The sequence below is a fragment of the Gossypium hirsutum genome, chromosome A01, assembly GCF_007990345.1.
Source record: "Gossypium hirsutum isolate 1008001.06 chromosome A01, Gossypium_hirsutum_v2.1, whole genome shotgun sequence".
In the NCBI taxonomy this organism is placed as follows: domain Eukaryota; kingdom Viridiplantae; phylum Streptophyta; class Magnoliopsida; order Malvales; family Malvaceae; genus Gossypium; species Gossypium hirsutum.
The window spans coordinates 94,032,173-94,047,526 of record NC_053424.1 but is presented as its reverse complement, the minus strand read 5'-3'; the positions used below and the strand labels follow the sequence as shown (position 1 = coordinate 94,047,526).

The following is a 15,354-nucleotide window of genomic DNA, read 5'->3' as shown; positions in this document are numbered from 1 at the left end:
TGCCTTTCTTTTTCTGTGTGTGTATAAAGATGATAGCTATGATATGAATAAGGCTCTGGAAATGGACAAGAAAATTTTAGCCATGATTGATTGTGTTGTAAAAAAAAGACGAAGAAGTTGATAAAAAATGGGGTGGTAAAGAAAATGAAAAAGTTGGGGAGAGAAAAAGAGAGCGTGAGAAGCAAATGAATTAAAAGAATAAAAATTTTATTAATTAAATTTAATTTTAATAAATATATTTTTAAATAAAAAATGATTTAAGTAATATATTTTATAAAAATAAAAAAAGTTACTATGCGGACCTCTTCAATTTTTTAATGTCAGTTAATTATTTAAACTAAAAACTATAATCAAATTGAGATAAAAAAAGAAGAAGAAGAAGAAATTACAAAACTGAAAAAATGAAGTGAAATGATAGAATTAAGTTTTTTTTTTTTTAAGAACTATATTTTGATATTTTTGTTCTTATATGAAGCGAGCTTTTTACTCCAACTTTTAACGTAGAACGTGGCAGGCAGATAGACGGGTGTAATAAATGAAACCCCACGGGTGCCACGTAATAAGACGAAGACCCCTTACAGAAACGACACGCAGTGGAGGATGATTGGATAAAGGAAAAGTAGAATAGAGAAGCGGTGCGTTGACGTGGGACATCGCTTTCGCAAAATGGAGTAGTGAATTAGTGATGGTCTAATCAACTTTCCTGACATTGCCGCCCTTCTCTTCGCCACTGCTTTCTACACTTAATTACTGTTTTGCCAACAATCATTAGAATTTGTTATTTATTAATCCATCTTCATTTGAGAGGAGAGAAAAATTTGAAGAATGATGATTGAGCATGTTTCCGAAGCTGGAAACTTAACACAGCCCTGTGGTCTCCCTACATTCTCTTTCTCCTTTAGCCACAACAACTATTATCTCTTTCATTTCCAATCCAATCCACCAAAATTAGTTTATATTTTAAAAAGTCAAATATGCATGCATTTCTATTCACAAAAGCGAAGGGTTAGTGTATTAAATATTTAAGTTTAACATCTATCATTCACAATTATATAATTAAATAAGAATTAATTTTAGTTTCTATTGTATCAATTCTTAGTCCGATCGTATTGTAATAGTTTGATTCTACTTTTTAATTCTTTATACAATTTATGTTGTAATAATTTGATACTTGTGATTCTTTAAACATGTAATTGTAATTGAATTTGAAATTTAGTTTTTGTACTTGTATTTTCAGAAATTTATTCTATCTACTTTTTAAATTTTAAAATTCAAGTCCAACTGTTAATACGGTTAATTTTTTTAGTTGAATTCAAGTTAATTACATTCTTTTTTAATAACATGGCTACTAAGTGAGTACTTTTTTATTTTAAAATGTCACAATAATAAATTTAACCTAAAAAAATTAACAGTATTAATAGCTGGATCTAAAATTTGAAATCTGAAAAGTAAAAAGACTAAATTTCTATAAATACAAGTATAATGACTAAATTCCTAATTTTTGAAAGGTACAAGGACTATTGGCACATTTTAACCAAAAAAATATAATTAGATAAATTAAAAGTTTATGATATACATATAAAATTAATACTTAATTCAAGATAACAATGGGTAAATTAGTCTTTATATATTTCATTCTTTCATTAAATTTAAATTTATGCTATTAAATGTTTATTTTAACATTTTATATATAAAACATAACAATAAATTTAACCATTAATTTTTACACATTCATTGATTTTTTCCCTACTCTTTTGTTTGAACTAAATTAACCATCTAGCAATTTACTATCAACTTTTATCATTTACATGACACTACTTTATCTATATTTTATTACAACAAAAAATTCTAAAATATCGTAGAGCATTAGTAAAAATTAGGTTAAAGACTTGTGTTGTTCATAAAATTGAAATTTAGTTTTTGTATTTTATTCTTAAGAGTTTGATCTTTTATTTTTTAGATTTTAAAATTTAAATTCAATTGTTAATTATATTAATTGTTTTGTTAAATTTATTAATGTGACATTTTGAAATAAAAATATTCACTTGATTGCAATGTAACTAAAAAATAACATTCTAATGAATCTAAATTTAACACAATAATTTTAATAATTTCAATAATTAGACTTAAATTTTAAAATTAAAAAGTATAGGGATTAAATTCTAAATTTATAAATATTAGAGATAATTATGGCATATTTTAAGCTAAAAATTATGATTCCAAAAATTATAAAAAAAAAGTGTCAAAAGATTATAAAAGAAGTTCTAAATTTAAAAATAAAACATAGATGTGATAATAAGATAAAATAGTACTAAAAATTAAGGGTTATTTTGCTTCAAATAAAAAGTATATGCTAAATTAAAAAATAGGGTATAAAAATTAATGACTAAATTTTGTTATTATAGAACAATTTTTTGATATTTTTAATCAGATAATTTTAATAGAAAAATAATATTTACCGTATGAAAGAACCCGAGTTGTATGTTTAGTATACCCTAAATTCAATAATCCAAAATAGGAATTATTGCTACCTTTAATTCAATGAAGCAAGTTCTTAAAAACTCTATCGTCTTCTTGATCTAATGTTTTTGACAACTTCGAAAAATTAGAGGGCTCCTAATCTCAAAAATGGGTACAAAAGTCGAATAAAAAAGAAAAAGAAATTATGTTAATTGGTATAGAAATTTGTTTTCATGCAGAGCAGCAAAGGGTACTTTTGTTATCATAAAGTACAGCCAACCCGAGAATAGAGAGTTAAAAGCGTGTAGAAGTTGTACACTTAGACAAAAAAAGCAAAAAGAAAATTTCTCATTTGTTATATTATTTTATATTTAAAGACAAAAATTAATAAAATATACTGGTAGTACCGGCACTACAGTGTTGCAGTAGTATAATATATAATTAGTGTTTGTAATTAGAAACTCAGAATCTTGTGGGGGGTTTTGATTCTTTTTTGTGGTTATTGTGAAAAAATTTCCTTTTATCTTCCTCAATTCTGGGTTTTCTATTTTGCCATCCTCAGTTAGAAAGCTATATTGCTGGATAAGATAGCATCTTTTTTTCTTTCTCTCACGGTCCAAGGCCTTACAGTCTGTCACATGGTAAATTTGGAGTTTGCTGGGAGAGGGTTCATCTTATCCCAAGGTTCTTTTCTGTTGATGCAGAATTTTACTACACAGTTTCTATAGATTTGACAGTGGGTCTCTGTCTTTAGCTGGAATTAAGAAGGAAGTAAGACCCACAATTGGTCACTGTTTCTTGGATGAGTTTGCTCCATGTATTTGGGTTTGGTTTAAAGGTGGGGCATCTGCTTTGGATGTTATGTTGCTGGGTAGCATCTATGATTTCCATGAACTGGTTCATTAATGGTGAATTTAAGGACGCTGACACAGTTCTCCTTGGTCATAGTGGTAGTAAGATGTGGTTGAAATTCTGGGACAAGTTCTCAAACTATAGCTTCAACATCCACCATCAATATTACCAGTATGTGGGTTCCAAGAGAATTAGCAAGACTTGGTGGAGAAAGCTCTTGTTTTCATGGATAATTGGTTGGATTTTGGCTTCTATTTCTATACTCTATTATATGAGCTTTCAAGCTACCGAAAAGAGGAAGGAGACATTGGCTAGCATGTGTGATGAGAGAGCTAGGATGCTGCAGGATCAGTTTAATGTAAGCATGAACCATATCCAGGCCATCTCCATTTTTATCTCAACTTTCCACCATGGCAAAACCCCCTCGGCTATTGATCAGGTAAGTTAATATCCTCATCTTGTAACTTTTAGTTAAGATAGATGATTATGCATTTCCTTTGCTTTATTGATCAGGATCGGTTTATCAAGTAATGATCTTGTCAACTTGATAGCCAAACCAGGTCTGAGTGTTTGTAGTTAGGAATTATGATCCTTCTTTTTTTGGATAACAAAGGGAACTCACTTTAATCACATCTAGAGGACTTTTGCGAGGTATACGGAACGAACTGCTTTTGAGAGACCTCTTACAAGTGGCGTGGCTTATGCTGTAAGGGTGCTCCACTCGGAAAGGGAACAATTTGAGAAGCAACAGGGCTGGACTATTAAGAGGATGGATACCCTTGAACAAAACCCAGTTCATAAGGATGACTACAATCCTGACCTCTTAGAGCCATCGCCAATTCAGGAAGAATATGCTCCTGTTATCTTTGCGCAGGATATCGTATCACATGTGGTTTCTCTTGATATGCTGTCAGGACAGGTTAGCTCTTTTACTATCTAAAAGCTTATTGAGAAACCCAAGATTCCTTGGATCACTTGTATTAAGCTTAACTCGACTGAAGATTTAATTGTACTACTTTCCAGTTAGGAGGAATAAAATATTTTCAATCTCTCAAGAATTTTGAATTCATTATTAATTACACACTTCAGTTATGAATACTGAATTTCTTGTGTACCGATAGGAGGATAGCAAGAATGTATTGTGTGCAAGAAAATCAGGAAAAGGGGTGCTAACAGCTCCATTTAGGCTACTCAAAACAAATCGTCTTGGAGTTATTTTGACATTTGCGGTCTACAAGAGGGATCTGCCCTTGACTGCAACTCCTACTGAGAGGATTCAAGCTACTGTCGGGTATGTTTTCAGTATGATCAAAAAGTAGGAATGTCCAACAAATGTCTCCTCCTTTTATAAAAATTAATGGGAAGATAAATTCCTTATGCTTCTCATCTCTGAAACCACATACATACATGAAAAAGGTAAAAGCTGCAATAGCTTACAGACATCAATGAAAATAATGCCTTGTTAAAAAGGGTGAACCAAGCTCTTTTCTTTTTAAACGAGATCCCTGATAGGATGCTCTAGTTAATGGCTCTGATAAGATGATCTCAATCAGGTATCTTGGTGGAGTGTTTGATATTGAGTCACTTGTGGAGAAGTTGCTACAACAGCTTGCAAGTAAACAAACAATCCTTGTGAATGTGCTGGATACAACTAATCAGTCGTACCCTATCAGCATGTATGGCTCAAACGCATCAAATGACGGGTTGGAGCATGTCAGCCTTCTTAATTTTGGAGATCCATTCAGAAAGCATGAGATGCGCTGCAGGTAGTTCATAGATTTTTGATTGCCCAGGTTTCACCTTCTCTTTGATATGGGCCTTTGCAAGTGCGTGTCAACCTTTATATAACATGGACTGTTATCTACACCCATGAAACAAGGTTGTTTAATCTTCAAGAGAGGTTCTAAATTGTTTTCCTTCTTTCTTCAAGAAACCAAAACATTTTAAAAATAAAGTAACTTGAATATAAATCATGGATTAATTTTGTCTTTATTCTAGGTTTAAGCAAAAGCCACCATGGCCATGGTTAGGAATAACAACTTCAATTGGCATCCTTGTGATTGCATTACTTGTTGGGCATATATTCCATGCAACTGTAAATCGACTTGCCAAGGTGGAAGATGACTGCCATAAGATGATGGAGCTTAAAAAGCAGGCTGAGGCAGCTGATGTTGCCAAATCTCAGGTATATGACATCTGAGTTATACTCTTAAAGCATTCTGACCTCTTACAGACATTTGGTCCTAATTAATTGTGACCGTTTTGCAGTTCCTTGCAACTGTTTCCCATGAGATCAGAACCCCAATGAATGGTGTTCTAGGTGTGTCTTGAAGCTTTAATTTATTTCTATAAAAGTTTATTTCTGTGCATTGTATTATGCTTAAAAAAATTAAATTAAAATAACCAGTAGAGAATATCGATTACTTAACCATGACAGTGAGACACTTCTTTCAGGAATGTTGCATATGCTTATGGACACAGATTTAGATGTTACACAACTAGATTATGTTAGAACTGCTCAAGCTAGCGGAAAGGCTCTGGTTGCACTTATAAATGAGGTCTTGGATCAGGCTAAAATCAAATCTGGCAAGCTAGAACTTGAGGAAGTGCAGTTTGATCTACGAGCAATCTTGGATGATGTGTTGTCACTCTTTTCTGGGAAGTCTCAGGACAAAGGAGTAGAGGTGAGATACCTGTATCACACTGACTCACCTTATTCCATTTGGTCCTCTCCTCTCTTTTTTCCTCCTTATGGTGTTTACCCACAAGTCTAACATATATTTCATTTTGTATGATCAATTCGTAGGTGGTGCAGCTGGCGGTTTACATTTCTGATCAAGTGCCTCAGATGCTAATTGGTGATCCTGGGAGATTCAGACAAATCATTATCAATCTCATGGGAAACTCGATTAAAGTATGAGTTTGGTTCGCCTTTTAATGCATATAAAGCTTGTTAGGACTCAAGTTCTTTTCTAAATATATTTTATTTTACTAATTGAGTATATCAGTATGACCAATCTGTTTCAGTTTTAAACATAATGCCTTCCATCTAAAACGCTCTTCCTTTGTATCCAAGCTAGAAATAGTTAACATACTTACATGCATGTCGATATAAAAAATTTCTTTGCATTGAATGGCATCATGACTTTATCAATAGGGAGCTAGAAGCTTCAGTATGAGTTCAGTCTTATCCAACTTATGCTTTAGTAGCAATAAACCTATATAACTTATATTTTTTGGTTCAGTTCACAGAGAAAGGACACATCCTTGTTACAGTTCATCTTGTGGAAGAGGTGATTGATTCAATAGAAGTTGAGACAGAATCTTCATCAGAGAACACCTTGAGCGGTTTTCCTGTTGCAGATAGACGCCAGAGCTGGAAGGGGTTTAGAACTTTCAGTCAAGAAGGATCCATAAATCCTTTCTCTCACAGCATTAGTCTTATTGTGTCAGTTGAAGATGCAGGAGAAGGAATCCCTTTAGAAGCACAGTCTCGTGTTTTCACCCCTTTTATGCAAGTGGACCCTTCTATTTCTCGAACACATGGGGGCACAGGTATTGGACTAAGCATAAGCAAGTGTTTGGTTAATCTGATGAAAGGAGAAATCGGTTTTGTTAGCATTCCTAAGATTGGATCCACCTTTACATTTACTGCTGTTTTCACCAGTGGCTCTTCTAGTTCAAAGAAGTACAAGAGCCAGCAAATCAACAAAATGTCTAACTCTGTTTCCTCGGAGTTTTATGGGATGAGAGCATTGGTTATGGATCCTCGACCTGTTCGGGCCAAGGTGTCAAAATATCAAATCCGACGGCTAGGAATTCATGTTGAAGTGGTTTCTCAATGGAAACAAGGTTTATCTAGCATACGCAGGGGGAGTAATGCTATAAACATGGTTATCATTGAACAGGAAGTTTGGGATAAGTATCTAAACAATTCAACTCTCTTTTTCGATACCTTGGAGAAAATAGATTATGGTACTCCTCCAAAGGTTTTCCTCTTGTCTAATTCTATAAGTTCTTCCGGAGCAAATATTAGTACTGGTGTTTTTAACATGACTGTTATCCCAAAACCCTGGAGGGCTAGCATGTTAGCAGCAGCTCTACAACGCACCATGGGTGTTGGGAACAAAGGGAATCCCTGTAATGGGCAGTTACCTAGCTTGTCTCTTCGAAATCTTCTTCTTGGGAGAAAAATTCTAATCGTAGATGACAACAATGTGAATCTAAAAGTAGCTGCTGGTGCATTGAAGAAATACGGAGCAGATGTGGTTAGTGCTACAAGAGGAATAGAAGCTATTGAGCTGCTCACACCACCTCACCAGTTTGATGCCTGTTTCATGGATATCCAAATGCCGGAAATGGATGGGTATGTAATGCCATGTTGAATTTAGAACTTCCTTTTGCAAATCAAGTTTTGAAACCTTAGAAAATAAGTCAACAAATATGAAAGGAAAATCTTCTCTAGTTGGTGAAATGAGCATTGGAGAGTTCTCAATTGGTTATATTCTTGGTCAGTGTTTAATGCTGAGTGCGTTTTCTTCATCTATGTGCAGGTTTGAAGCTACAAGGAGAATTCGGGATATGGAACATAATATCAATAATCGTATTCACCATGGCGAATTATCAGTGGAAGCTTATAACAACGTTTCAAACTGGCATGTATCCATTTTGGCTATGACTGCAGATGTTATCCAAGCTACACATGAGGAATGTCTGCGGTGTGGAATGGATGGATACGTGTCAAAACCATTTGAAGCTGAACAATTATACCGGGAAGTTTCACGTTTTTTCCAATAGGCATGGGATCACAATCTGTTGGAAACACTTGTGCATATGACAGGCCAATGGCATCAGTAGGAATGCTTGTACTCTGGCATACTCAGGATATTCGATTCTTTCACGAGTGAGTTCCTTTCACCATATTTTAAACTTTCCTTTTCTTTCAAGCATTTCCCTTCAAAAGGGTTTTGCTCATGAAGGTTTAGGTTCTACTCAAACCTTCAAATACGTAGCAATCATTCTCGAATCATAGATTTTATTTGTTTACCAGTCTCTTGACATCTGGTCATGGTTGATGTTTTTGCAGAGAATCGTCAGTTTCATAGCAGGAGCGTAAATAGAATGATGCATATATCAAAAGCCTGTCGATTTTCTTTTCTTTGTGAATTGGGATGTCTCTGCAGTTAAAAGAACTTTTTGATATATAACTTTAGGGTTAAATAAAAGGAAAACAAATTACGCATTGGAAAGGGATGGAAGAAATTGCTTCGTCTTAGTGTGATAGACAAATTCTTAGTTCAAAAGCTTGAAGATTTGCTTGCTTTCACGGCAACAGAAGGGGAGATTGTACCTTTGTATATGTTTGCTGTAATAAAAATGATAGACAAATTAGGCTTTATTTTGTTTTAACAATGTTATAGAGTGTGTTTTAAGTCTCGTACAGTGACAACAATACAACAATTTGAGCTAGTCTCATGATTTTTTGGTCTGATTTTTCTGAATTTACAGAGCCATTTAAATTTCTTTTTATTATTTTATATAATTAAGGTAAGTAATTATTATTTAAGTAATATATATAAAATATTCTAAAAAATCTTTAAAAGATGAAGTTTCACTATTTAATTTAGCCCTGAAATATATAGATTTTCTCACTTAAATCCTTTGATGTATTGTTTCTTTTTTTTTTTTTTGATTATTAAAAATTACTTTCGTTCCAGTATGGCATGTTGATGGTTAAAGATAGGTATAATGATTTATTTGGTTTTTTAATTTTATAAAAAAATTATTTTAATCTTCTATTTAATTTTTCGTTTATTTTATTTATTGAACTTATATTACTTGTTAAATTATCATAAAATAAATAGAAAAATTAATGTCGATTAATTTTGCTAATGTATGTCGTAGTCTGTGTGTGTCGTTAGTAATTAATTAATTTTTTAAAATTAAAAGTATTAAAAATATATTTTTTATAATTTTTTTAAATAATTTTTTAAAATTTTAAAATTAAAAAAATTAATTAATTGTTGACGTAACATCTACATGTATGTTACATCAGTAAAATTAACTAACATTAATTTTTTTATCTATTTTGAATGATATGACAGACAACATAAGTTTAAAAATTAAAAAAGGACAAAAACTATATTAAAAACAAAAAATTAAAAAAATAAAGAATCAAATAAATTATTGGGACTTAAAATGATGGCTTCTCAATCTAGTCTATTAAAAGTCGCCACATGACCATTTTTCCTCCTCAGTCATCTCCATAGAATACTAATTAAATTATTTTAATTCTAAAATCTTAAAAAATAAATTAAATTGTGAAAAAAGAAAAATTATGTTTAACTTTTTACTCACTAATGGAGTCTCCTCCTCCTTTACAAGCAATCATATGTCGTCACGTACTGCCAACCACAAACCTAGAGCACCTTCAAATTTCATTAATACATTCTTCCAAGCTCTTCTTTCTTCATTTGCTAATATTTTCTTTTAAAATAATGGTTAAACTTAAGTCTACCAAAATATTTAAAAAAAAAACTTTTAAAAATCCCTCCACCACTCCTCTTTTCTTAACTCTTAAGTGTGTTTCTCTATTTTAAAAAAAAAAAACAATTTCTTCAGGGCACCATTTTTAAGAAATCCTCCCAAGTAATGTAAGATTTAAATGAGTTTGTTAATCAATAAGGTGAACAAGGAAAGGAGATGACGACGAGATGAAGGAGAATGGAATGAAGGTTTGGGAGAATTCTTTATTTTTAGGAGAGTTATGGAGTTCTAGAAGTAGAGTATCTATGTGAGTGTGTGTGAGTTATTTACATAATTCTTTTATAGTGGGGGACAAATTTGGATACGTGTCTTAAAGATGCTAACGTGTAAGTTTGATTTGATAATTGTCACACCTCAAAATTGGGCCTATAAGTTTTGAGGGTAAATTAGGAATTTTGGCTCAAAATGGGTTTGGAAATTTTGAAGTGTGGTAACCCGAAATTATATTCAACTATAGCTTTTTGAAAATCAAATGAATTTTTGAAAATAAGGTTGAAAAGATCTTTAATTTTAAAATAAAGACTGTTTTGTAAAAGGGTTTAATTTAGGAGTAGTTTTAAAGCAATTATACCAAAGTTTTAAAAATATCCTATTTTCCCCCTTTATCCTTACAAAACTCAAGCTAGTTTCTCCCCATTTTTTTGTTTTTTCGTCCATTGTGTTTCCAAAGCCTTATTCATCAAATTTTGATTCCCAAACTCCATTCCTTTAATTTCTTTCATTCTGATAACATTAAACTTCTCTAGAATTCCATAAAAACCACAAAAAACACCATTGATTTCATCATCTCTCAAGCTTGTGGATTTTCTGGATTTTTAACCAAACATCCCTTTTTCTCCCATAAAAGGTAATGAATCGTTTTCCTATTAGTTTTTAATGTTATCTAGTCTTTAAAACTAAGTTTTTAGCCATTAAATCACATATTTTAAATAAAAGTTGAAAATTGGATTGTTAATGGTGGATTTTAGGATTTTGGGTAAAAACGTGATTTCAAAGTGTTTTTTAATTTGTTTTGATAAGATTAGAAGGTTTCCAAAAATTAATTTGAATTTTCGTTAAAGAATTCCAACATTTTAATGAATTTTCGTGAAAATTACCATTGTATATCAAAATTTCAGATCCATGAATCTGTATAGTTTTGAGCAGTTTGAAGGTTGGGAATTGTTCTTAGATGTATAATTAGATGATTGGAATCGATTATAGGCAATGGAAATGAGTAAAGACTAAGATATTTGAGTTTCAAGTTTGTTAGTCAAAATTTTAGTTTCATGAGGAATATAGCTTAGGCTTATGCTTTTGGTTGGTTTAGGTGAGTCTTTGGTTGCTAATTGATTGTGTATATTGTGTGGTTATTATGTGTGAAGTTCTGGAGTCGCTAAAACCTTCGACGACCAAGGCAAAAGGCAAGGAAAAATAAGTTTAAGCTTTTGGCAATTAGGCAAAAGCATAATCAGTTAGTGTTTGGAGTCGTTGCTTGTAGACACAATTCATAGTGTTAATTGGGAGCTTAGGGATAACCTAAACCCTTATCCTAGGTTTCGAGTGTAAGCTTTTTATTCCTCTTGATTTATTTTGGCAAATTGTGTGATTAAGTGAATAATTGTGGACTGAGTATTATGATGCGATATTGTAACATGAGATGTATGTGATGGCTATCGTGAATTCTGTTGTGTTGTGGGAATGATACATGTGCCAAATGGCAGTGATAATGATATGCTAATTGTAACACCCCACACCCATGCCCTACACCAGGATAGAATATGAGGCGTTAATAAACTTAAACACATGCATTTAAACGTTTCTAAGTCACCAAGACTTGATCAAATTTAAAACTTTTTCAAACTTTGTTAAATCTCCTTAATATGGGCCTACGAGGCCTCAAACATTCATTGGAAGCCATTCGGAACCAACTCGGATCCTTAAACCGACTTAATAAAAATGACCCTTGAAACAAGGCACACACCCGTGTAACACCCCGAACCCGAGACCGTCGCCGGAGTCGAACACGAGGTGTTAACAGACTTCAAACCACTTATTAAAAATTTCCTAGACAAGCTGCCAATCTGCGTACTAGTCACTTTAAAAATCATATCTTGAGTTCTGAAACTTGAAATCAAGTTCTGTAAATTTTCCCCGAAACTAGACTCATATATCTATATGGTAAAATTTTTGTAGAATTTTTGGTGGGGCCAATTGGTACAGTTTATTAGTTAAAGTCGTCCCTGTTCCTGGGTTCGACTACTCTGACCTTTGTACATTACGACTTAGATATCTCCCTTTACAGAGCTTCAATACTTATGCCGTTTGTTTCTAATGAGACTAGACTCAAAAGGGAATCTATACATATAAGGAATGACTTCTAATTGTATCTGATTAATTTATGGTGAATTTCTAAAGTCGGAACAGGGGATCCAGAAATCGCTCTGGCCCTGTTTTACAAGAGTTTAATTATCTCCTAACATACAGCTCATATGGTCGTTTCATTTCTTCCATATGAAAATAGACTCATCGAGATTTGATTACATAATTTATTCATTATTTAATTCCATTCCTAATATTTTTAGTGATTTTTCAATCTCACATCACTGCTGCTGCCAGCATCTGTTACTAAAGCAACTATGCCTATTTCGTGATTTCTCCTTGATCTAACTAATAATTCATCATACATATCACAAATTATGATCATGACTAGCCATGCCAAAGGCTAATCATTGTCAAACATCTCCCTACTACACTATTTCCATATCATGAATTTTAACACCAAAAATAATCAACCATGACATATGGCATAAAAATCGAATAGGCCTCAACTATTATTCAACCAAAACCGAATTGGCCCAATATCAGTCATGACCACATTATAAAACCCATTTACTAAGATTTATAACTAAATATCATAGGACCCAAAGTCCAAATTAACATTTATGCCATTTTCGCATGGCTGAAAGTTTACATACCAAAGTTCAAACACAACATAATAGCCTATACATGCCGAAATGTTCTCCTAGACCGACTAAGAAGAAAGTACCAAAACTTGCTAGCTGGTGTGATGACTTCGATGACGGTCCCAAGCACGCAAAAAGACGAGTCCAAGAAACCTAAAGTAGGTGACAAGCAAACACCGAGTGAGTATATAACTCAGTAAGTCATAAGCATTACATAATCATCCATTAATAAATTATCACATGAGAAAACAAGTGAAAAGGGGTTAATTCTCTCCACCCATACCAACTATGCCATGGTTCCTTAGACCTTTCGGCTCAATATCATACAAAGTACTACATCAATTTTTCATATGCTACTCAACATGGTATTTGAGGCATTTTCCATGGATGCTTTCATTCTCGTTACATTCATGCAACTAAATAACATTCCCTCTATTCCACGATGAATCTCATGTACGTCACTTCAAGTATAATTATCACATAGGTTCAAAACTTATCAAGCAAGAATTCCAAATATAAACATAACGTCTATTAGCCACGAACTCAAGACACTTACTCGTCCGCTGTCCGTGACCAACTCAATAAGGTCGCACACTTAGTGTCAATAGTGCTTCAAAAACATATAGTAAGTCCGCACACTTAGTGTTATATAATCAAACTCGCACACTTGGTGCTTACATAATCAAACTCGCACACTTAGTGCTATATAATCAAACTTGCACACTTAGTGCTATGCAATTTAAACCCGCACACTTAGTGCCAATCTCATGATCATAATTGTTTATACCCGCACACTTAGTGCCGAAATCAACATCTCAATACACCTCACCTCTTTTCTTTTTCATTCAATACTTTCATCACCCCATGCATACGTGTATATATATATTTATCATTTCATTCGACATAATTACATAGACATTATGACTATTTAAATCAATACCAAATATATGCTTAATGACTTACCTTGTGTTGGGTAAAATAACTCCAAGTCGACTACTCTATGATCTTCGATTTCCCCTTGTTGGACGCCTCTCCTTTAGGATCTTGAGCTTAAACAAATAAATTAACTCATTCAACCGCTTTGCTACATATATTGGTATTCACATTTTAATGATTTTATGACATACGGAATGGCATGGTAAAATTTTTATCTTGCTACCTTGTGTTCTTAGCTATTCGGCTAATAACCTTATGCAATTACCATACTTTCAATAATCTAATCACACATGCATATGCATACTTGGACATTCGGCAATCACCTTGCTAATTTTATACTCAACATCACATAAGCTCCCAAGTGATGGCCGAATATGTATATCTATACTATCACCTATAATTCCTCAATCACAACATTTCATCTCATGAACACTTGACCCATTTCTCAGAAAAAATGAAACAACAACTAAAATGAACATCCCATTTTTATCCCATATAGCCGATTGCTTCATTTGTTACCCAACTAACAATTCAACAATTTCAACCTCATTACAACCTCTACCTATTCAATATAACATGAACACAATCCTCCACCCCTAAAGTAGATTCGGCAATCACTTAACCCATTTTAACCTCAACTTTCAAGTTAAAAGAAATTAACCACTCACCATCTCCTACATTACTATCCACTTTAATGACATTAACACATCTACTAAGAGTTTCAAACTTCTTGGCCGAATTTCTACCCCAAAATCCTAAGTCTAATCTATAGGATGAGTAGAATTGGAACTAACCATCTCAAAAATGCATATATTTTCAAGAATCATTCAATACATACCTCATTCTAGCCATCTTCCAAGCCAAAATCAAATAACCAAGTCTCCCTTCCTTCTCCTCACTCACGACAATTGCCAAGAAAAAAAAAAGATGAACACTCCCTCTTCCCTCCTTATTTTATTCACCTTTTTCTTTTTTTAATTCCTTTTTATTTTAATTTTTAACTAAACAAAACATATTAAATTAGAATAAGTGGAGCTCCATCACCTCTCGGCCGGCCACTCTACTTCTTTTGGGTAAATTGACATGCAAAACCACCCTTTTTGGTACATGCACTAATAGACCATTTTAAATTAGCCTATCATATTTCACCATGTATCATATTGATCCCTATTCAATAATTTCTCATGCAATTGGCAAAATTAGGGAATGAAACCTCCACATATGCATGTACACATATAATAAGCATAGAATATAGCAATTAATTATTTTTTTATGACTCGGTTTTGTGGTACCGAAACCACTTTCCGACTGGGGTCACACTAGGGCTGTCACAACCCGTGTGGAAGGGCAACACGCTTGTGTGGAAGGGCAACACGCCCGTGTTGTAATATCCTTATTTTGGGCCTAGTCGGAGTAGTGGTTTCGTGACCACAAAATTTGAGATAGAAATAATTATTTTATGATTATTTTGAGGTCTATGATATGATTGCATGATTGTGTGAAAATTTCATGAAGCAATTTTATGCATAAAGTGCTTAAATTGAAATTAGGGACTAAATTGAATAATTTGCAAAACTTGCATTCTAGAAGTTTCTAGTATGACATTGTTTTGAAA

General features: G+C 32.9%; 1 protein-coding gene across 2 annotated transcripts; it reads left to right on the top strand.

The window, feature by feature from the left end:
• The first annotated feature begins 2,884 nt into the window (after positions 1-2,884).
• LOC107938547 (histidine kinase 3) lies at positions 2,885-8,813 on the top strand. 2 transcript variants are annotated; one of them, XM_016871742.2, is made up of 11 exons: positions 2,885-3,751; positions 3,950-4,231; positions 4,434-4,603; positions 4,866-5,078; positions 5,311-5,497; positions 5,581-5,632; positions 5,767-5,996; positions 6,119-6,226; positions 6,558-7,678; positions 7,866-8,215; positions 8,399-8,813. In XM_016871742.2, exons 1-10 carry the CDS (start codon positions 3,263-3,265, stop codon positions 8,107-8,109), a joined length of 3,096 nt encoding a protein of 1,031 aa, XP_016727231.1. In that variant the 5' UTR covers positions 2,885-3,262; the 3' UTR covers positions 8,110-8,215; positions 8,399-8,813. The 2 variants fall into 2 exon arrangements, with proteins under 2 accessions (XP_016727231.1, XP_016727232.1); XM_016871743.2 differs by having other exon boundaries at positions 2,907-3,751; positions 6,128-6,226.
• The last annotated feature ends 6,541 nt before the right edge of the window (positions 8,814-15,354 follow it).